The 7732-nt window shown below is 41.3% G+C and overlaps 1 protein-coding gene across 1 annotated transcript; it reads right to left on the bottom strand.

Annotated features, from left to right (window-relative positions):
* Positions 1 to 6023: 6023 nt before the first annotated feature.
* LOC134629849 (E3 ubiquitin-protein ligase TRIM39-like) lies at positions 6024 to 7732 on the bottom strand. Its single transcript, XM_063477358.1, has 2 exons — positions 6760 to 7732; positions 6024 to 6727 (listed from the first exon to the last, which is right to left on the bottom strand). The coding sequence occupies exons 1-2, from the start codon at positions 7730 to 7732 to the stop codon at positions 6024 to 6026; spliced, it is 1677 nt and encodes a 558-aa protein (XP_063333428.1).

Below are 7732 nucleotides of genomic sequence, written 5' to 3'. Positions count from 1 at the left end.
CATTGACTGTGAGTAACATTTTAGACTGATCATTATTAACAAATGGAAAAGGAATAACTTCTACAATGTTAGCTGTACTAAAGACGATTGTATGGAGGCAGGCAGCTTGAAGTGAGTGTTACAAAGTAATGCTCTTCTCTAGCTTATGTTCGTTGCATAGGTCTATGTTACCATGATGCAAATGCTTTGTATTATATTTATCTGTTTCCATTTATTTTACAACCAGTGACAGAATTTGTTGACAATAAATTTCATTTCCTGTGTAATTTAGCAATAAAATGATCATTGCTCCAATGTTTTCTTCTATTTCAATTTTATTTATATAGCACCAAATCACACGAGCTGCCTTAAGGTGCTTTATATTGTAAGGTAGACCCCACAAAAACACATACAGAAAAAAACAACAACAATCATGTGAGTAAGCACTTTGGAAACAGTGGGAAAGAAAATTTTCCTTTTAACAGTGAGAATCCTCCAGCAGAACCAGGTTTGACGACCACCTGCTACGACCAGTTGCGGTGAGGGAAGGAACACAGGACAAAGACATGCTGTGGAAGAGAGCCAGAGATGAACAATAACCAATGATAGGGCTATTGCAGTTTGAAGCCTAATCTTAAAAGTAGAGATAGTGTCTGTCTCCTGAATCCAAACTGGAAGCTGGTTCCACAAAAACAAAAGCAGGCATTCTTACTTTGTTTATTTTAATCAAACATTTAATTTTAATTCAACACAAACACAAAACACTACAAACAAATCCACAGAACAGAAACAGAACAAAACTCAGCAGCCAAACAGTATGTCCTCAGTGCAGGTTGACATTCAGAAAAATCAAATGCCTCAGCTTGGATGGGCTGACGTGGTGTTCTGTATCAAATAAGATGCCACACAAATTATTTGTGCCACTCCAAATATGTCTGTCCACTATAAAGGAGAACATCACAGCTGATACCTGCAGGTCTGACAGCAGCAGGTGTATCACTGCTGTTTCTACCTGGAGACAGCAGTCGCCTCATTGTTCTGACACAACACAAAACTATCCACAACACTACACACTAACTACACAAGACAACACATTAACTACACACCCCAAACACGCTAAACGTCATAAATCTCTCACATCTCAAAACTCGCTCTCGTCATGGTCCCGGGACTTCTACTTCTGTTTTGTGTTTTCCTGTATTTTTGTGATTTGATGTTATTATGTTTTAGGTCCACTGTTTATTCTAAAGGTCCCTAGGTTATTCTGTTTAGATGTCGTTTATTAGGTTTCCCCTCGTGTCTTTACCCCCTGTGTCTCACTCAGTGTATCTGTGAGTTCTTATGCCTTGTTTTCCCTCCTTGTGTTTTATTCCATGCCTTCCCAGCCCGTTATGTCTGTTCTCTCCCCGTGTTCTCGCTCCTGTACTTCCTGTGTTACTTTGATAGTCTCCCATCAGTGTACGTGTTCACTCCTGGGCTGTCTCGTTATGATTATCTGTATCAGCTGTGTTCCCTGTGTGCTTCCACGTCCCTCGTTATCCTTCTGTGTATTTATGTCCGCGTCTCCCTCAGTTCAGTGTCGCGTCCTCCCTCATTCATGGCCGTGTGTTTCTCTGTGTACTAGTTTATCGTTTCCCACTTTAGTTTGTCTGGTTTTGCTCTCCAGCAATAAAGCTGTGAATTTTGAGTTCATTCCTGCCTCTGTGAGTTTGAGATTGGGTCCTCATCCTGCCTGCACACAGCCGCATTATGACAGCTCTCGCTCTTTTTCTGCTCTCTCTCTCTCTCTCTCGCCGTCACTCCTAAATCTCCCCCCTCTTCCTAAACATCTGTGGCAGCACGAGGTGGGAATAAAGTAAATACTCTTCACAGTTTAAAAGACAACGCCACCCTGGGAATTTCACCCAGAGAATACTGGAAGTAACACTAAATCACCAAGAAGGCACTTAGGTTCGCTATACTCAGTACAGAGATGAGGTTCAATGATAAAACAGTTTGACAATTTATTAATAATTATTTAAAACAACATGTAAAAGCACAATCATAGATATCCATGTACGAATATGCTTTAAAAAGTATTCAGAGCCGAGGCTTACCAGTGGAGGGGCAGGGATGCCACATACAAACTCAAAAAAAGAGAAGAAAACACACCAAGACACAAGTGCAGCACACTATCACACACTCACACTAATAAACTAAACAAGGCAGGTGTGTAACACTCATAAGTTCCCACCACCAAGGCACCCTAGTCTCCTCCACGTCAGCCCTCCACATCTGAATAAAAGAAACAAAGAAAATTCTAATATATTACAACAAAACTAATATGCAGGGCTGGGGGATAACCCAACTGCAGGACCACACTGGTGATCTGCAGCTAGAAAAAGGGCCTCCCACCAGTGGCGTAACAGAAATCCAAACTACAAATCAAAACAGAAAAACAACATACAATCTAGATAAAACTTTAAAATCTGGAGCAAACGGAATCGCCGTATTGCTCCAACTTGCCGTCTGCCCGACTATAAGTTAATCATCCGGTCAATCAATATGCACGCCAGCTGACTCCCATAACCGGCATGCATATGGCCGCTGTCCACGCCGACGTCCACTTTAAAAGGCTGGCAGCTGCAGGAAAAGTAACCTCGCAACAGGAACAGACGGTAAAAGCAAAGCAGCAGCACTTCAGTTAGCGTAGCGTGGCGTAAAACTAAGGCCCACACTTCCTGCAAAGCACAATAAGTATTTACTATAAAAGAACAATAAAAAGGCAGAGATCGTGACAAAATTGAATTACGTACCGAGTAAACGGCGTCAAGAAACATGAGCAGAGTGGCTCATAGGAGGCTTCTACAAACAATATCTGTTTACCACCCAGTAAGGTAATGTACGCACTACACTGAGTAAACACCTACCAGCTGCGATGGAGGCTTCAGAAGGGTGACCCGCAGATGATCTCTGCAACACCAAAGGGAAGTCAGGTGACCAAAAAGGAGATCACAGGTAAGCGATCCAGGAAAGCTCAAATGGCCACTATTTATACTAGCGCCCCTAATGCGCCAGGCTGAAAGTGGGTTGAACCGAGAAATAACATTCATCCTGCCACACATCCATTTGTCATGTTGCCATATCATTTTTTGATTGGTCAACATGGTGCATTTCTCCACCAACACAAAAGGGCTGTTTTTTGTTTTGTCTTTTTATTTTTTGCTTATAAGCAGAGAGTGCTTGCTAGCGCTGTCAGTAAATGTGATGAAACTATTGAGGAAAAACACGTGTATATCTCGTTTATCATGACTCTGGTTTTACGTGGCCTATCAAAACAATTTAAAAACTGGTATATATCACCTTGTTGCTTTGTCTTTAAGTGGTCGTGTGATTGGCTTATCACGACTACTTTATTCTTCCTCAGTCACACTGCAACAACTCAGAATCTTAGCAAGTAGATTTGTCTTGTTTCTAGTCAAAAAAATCTTATCACACTTAAAACAAGACAAAATGAACTAAAGGGTAACATCCCAGTAAGATATATGAACTTGTTTTTAGACAGTGGCTCTTGAAACTAGAAAATTTTCACTTGTTCCATTGGCAGATTTTTCCTCTTATTTCAAGCAAAAATATCTTGTATTAAGTGAAAAAATCTGCCAATGGAACAAGTGAAAATTTTAAGTGCTGTACAAAGATAGAAATTACACAGTAACACATAACATCAATAACAAAAACCTGGTAACAGAGGAGTAAGTAGATAGACAGGTAACTCTCATGCAGTGTTGAAAGCCAGTGAGTAAAAATGTGTTTTAAGATGGGATTTGAAAAGATTGATGGTCGGGACCTTTCTAATGTGCAGAGGTAAATCATTCCACACTTTCGGCACCACAACTGCAAACGCCCGGTCACCTCTGTGAACCAGTTTCGACTTAGACGTTGCCAAGAGCAAGAGATGACTTGATCTTAGAGCTCTAGGGGGCATATAAGGCTGCAGTAAGTCTGACCGATATTCTGGAGCCTGTCCGTTCAGCGCTTTATAAGTCATCAATAAAATGTTGTATTTAATTCTAAAGCGGACTCTGAGCCAGTGAAGTGAGGCGAGCACCGGGGAAATATGTTCAGCTTGGCTTCCTGGACTTCCAGGCCAAACTCAGCTCAGATCTTTCTGTACACTACGCCGGCCACTTGCTTATGGTGTTCCATGTATGCCCTGCCTGCTAGCATCTTGCTGTTATGTGCTAGATTGTCTCAGGGGCATCTTTACACAGCCTGTACTTAAGTACAGTAACAAAGTATTTGTTACTTCCCAGCTCTAGTCATTTTCTTTTTTCTTTCTATGGTATTTTCAGCAGTCTGCACTGCAGAGTCCCAGTGTTTACTGCCCAGAATGCTAAGAGCTGATTTGCTGAGTGGTATCATGTGGGATGACTAACTCGCCTCCAGTTGGTCTGTACATTTCTTCAGATGCTGAGCCACTATGCTAAAAATCAGAAAAGCTGCAACAGTTTAAACAGAATCCGAATCCAGACCGTGGTCCCCCTGTTACTGACCTCTGCCTTATACAATTATAATATTATTATTATATCATTTTAACCTCATAAGAAGAACATCTGAGATTTTGATACTATGATGTTTACTGTATGAATACTACAGTATCAGTTTATTATATTATATAACACATTAAGTTATGATGTGAAGCTTATTATATTGAAGGATTATATCAAAAGTTTAAAGTCAGATAAACAAATTTATAAATGTACCCAACACAATAACATTTCAAGCCCCGTGAATTATACCAGCCTTTAAAATGTTATATTTTTTCCATCATGTAATTTTATGCAAACTAAATTTTCAATATATACTTAATGGTGATGAACAGTATCTGACTGATGAGTGTAGTAGTACAATGGGCAGTACTGCAAATAAACAGTGACTCCTGTAGGTCTGTTTATTTATATAGACAACATTTACCACCCCAAAATATTGCAACATGGGCATGTATAATACAGGCATGTTCCTCTAGTATTTATGATTATCATTCTACAAAAAGTATACAGTGTAAATACGATTAATTCAATGCAGAAAAAACCCTTTTGTGTGCAGAGAACCTGAGTGAACAAAGAAGATTAGCTGTCTTTGTTGAACCTGCTTTGCATTCTTATTAATGTCGAGTTTTGTAACTTTTCAAAAGCATTTTAAAGATAACTGACACCCAGTATACATTAAACATGTACATGAACATGAAGAACAATGAGTGGAAGCTTTAACACTTGTTTGTTCTGTCCCAGGATGCACTTATTTCACAACCTCAGCTCCTATAACAGCTTCTTGATTCTTTGTGTTTTACTTGTGTGTTTTTTATCATAGTTTAATTCAGATTACTTTAGATCACATGAGACTGGTTAGCAGGTTAGCAGCATGTGGTTTCTGTGTCACTGGTTTAAAGTTCCTATGTTTGTGTTTTTGCTCAGCAGACAGAAGAGAGTTTAACACTGGAGTAAACTGGAAAGCTAAAGGGCAGTCCACACATTCTCGGTCCTAGTTTACTTTCTGTCAGTCACTGTGTTTTACAAAGATAACTTTTTGAGAGTGTCTGAAAGCACCTGCTCTTTGATGTATGGAATATGTGGTAGATAAAAAGTTTGGGACGATAAAAGGCCAAAGAAGAAGGCTGCAGGTTAGTTGACATCACTGCTGAGGTCATACACTCCAACTCAGAACGTACAAGCTAAGAGCCCTGGTTTAAAGTCAGAATGGTGTCTCATAAGTATGGTGGGTTTGAAGACTTTCTCTTTCACCTTCAAAAAAGAAAATGTATAAAACTCCAAATGTTTTTAAAAAGTTTAAAAGATACAAAAAAAAATCAATAAAAAAATAAAATATGTAGAATCATCATCATCATCATCATCATCATCATCATCATCATTATTATTATTAATATTATTATTATTAATATTTTTCATCATTTATATTAGACCAGTATAAATAATCATTAGAAGAGAAAAAGTAATCACTGAGTATCACCCATGAACTGACTGGTTCATACAGAATCAAATAACACATTAGTAATAATAATAATAATAATAGTGACGGTCAACGTCCCAGACAGGAGTGATCAGCAGAGGCGCAGAGTTCTTATCACCATCACTGATACAAGGACAGAAGTACGGGAGGAGTTCCCCAGAGAAGGAGCAGCCAGTGAACGAGTAGATCAGAGCTGCAGCATCTACGTCATAGAAGGAGACCAGACCCTCCTCATAGTCCACAAACACCCCCACCTTCTCAGGACCAGACCGGAGACAGAGACGGACCGAAGGGGCATCAAGAGCTGCGTACTCACTTCCATTTCTCAGACATACAGTCCAGAGACCGTCCCCAGGACTCAGTCTGATTTTTCCCTTCCTGTTGATCGACTCTGTGGCCACTCCTAAGTCCCAGTCAGTCTTTCCTTTAACCTGAACCTCAAAGTAAAATCTGCCTGAAGAGAAACTCTGCTCTCCTAAAACACAAACACAGAGAGAAAATCTCTCTGGGTTGTCTGGAAGATTCTTCTTCACATCAACACACTTCACTAGTTTTCCATCATCAGACAGGATGAGGTCAGGATTCGCTGTATCAGGATCCAGAGTCACGTCCACTGCATACTGCTGGACCCTCTTCAGCTCTGCCTCAAACAGCTTCTTCATGAGTTTCCTGAGTGTCTCGTCCAGCTGAGCGACAGCTCTCACCACAGTCCCCTCATATGATGGTTGACAGAACCTGACCTCTCCAGTTCTGTCCATGCATTTCTCCACCCACCAAGGAGCTGTCCAGTCCTGATTGGTGGAGCAGCTTTCAGGGAGGAGAAGCTTTGGAGGAGGTGGAGGTGGTCTTCAGAGTGTGAGAGCTGCTCCACCTCAGAGCTTCTCTCCATCAGCTCAGAGATTTCCTGTTCCAGATCTTTGATGAGACCTTCAGCCTGTTTCTCTGTAGTTTCCTGTTTGTCTTCGATCTCCTTTATGAGCTCCTTCAGGCGTCTCTCAACAGACTCCATCAGAGCCGTGAGGACCTGAACACCTTCTGCTTTCTGTCTGTCTGCAGCATCTTTACTCATCTTCACCGACTCTTTGATCTCCTGAATCTTCAGTCGTCTCTTCTGGATCATCTGCTGAATCTCAGCCTCTGTCTTCTCCAGCTCTGCCTTCTTTCCTTCATATTCTTCTCTCAGAGGAACAACTTCATGAGTCTTGTGATCTAAAACAGAGCAGAGCATGCAGACACATGTCTGGTCGGTCTTACAGAACAGCTCCAGATGTTTATCGTGCTTCCTACACATCCTGCTTTCCAGGTTCTCCACAGGCTCAATCAGCTGATGTCTTTTCAGACTTGTAGCTGTCAGATGAGGCTCCAGGTGAGTCTGACAGTAGGAGGTCAGACACACCAGGCAGGACTTCAGGGCCTTCAGTCTGGTTCCAGTGCAGACGTCACAGGGAACTTCTGCTGGTTTGGCAGCTTGTTGCTCTGAGCTGCTGCTGCTGGCTTTCTGCTGAGCTTCACGTCTGAACTGAGCAACCATCTCAGAGATGAAGGTGTTGATCTTCAGCTGAGGTCTACTCAAACAAATATCATTACACAAGGGACACTTGTACTTATGATTAACATCCCAGTGCTGAGTGATGCACTTTTTGCAGAAGTTGTGTCCACACGATGTGGTGACTGGATCAGTGAACACATCCAGACAGATGGAGCACAGAAACTGATCTTCAGATCGCAGGTTGCTGGCAGCAGACAT

Source organism: Pelmatolapia mariae, linkage group LG6, assembly GCF_036321145.2.
Source record: "Pelmatolapia mariae isolate MD_Pm_ZW linkage group LG6, Pm_UMD_F_2, whole genome shotgun sequence".
Taxonomy (NCBI): domain Eukaryota; kingdom Metazoa; phylum Chordata; class Actinopteri; order Cichliformes; family Cichlidae; genus Pelmatolapia; species Pelmatolapia mariae.
Note: the sequence above shows the minus strand (reverse complement) of the source record. Positions and strands in the feature narration are given on the sequence as shown.

Coding starts and splice junctions, on each gene's coding strand:
- LOC134629849 (XM_063477358.1), bottom strand. CDS start 7,732: ATGTCTGCTGCCAGCAACCTGCGATCTGAAGATCAGTTTCTGTGCTCC. Junction 6,728..6,759: donor CAGGACTGGACAGCTCCTTG/GTGGGTGGAGAA, acceptor ACAGAACTGGAG/AGGTCAGGTTCTGTCAACCA.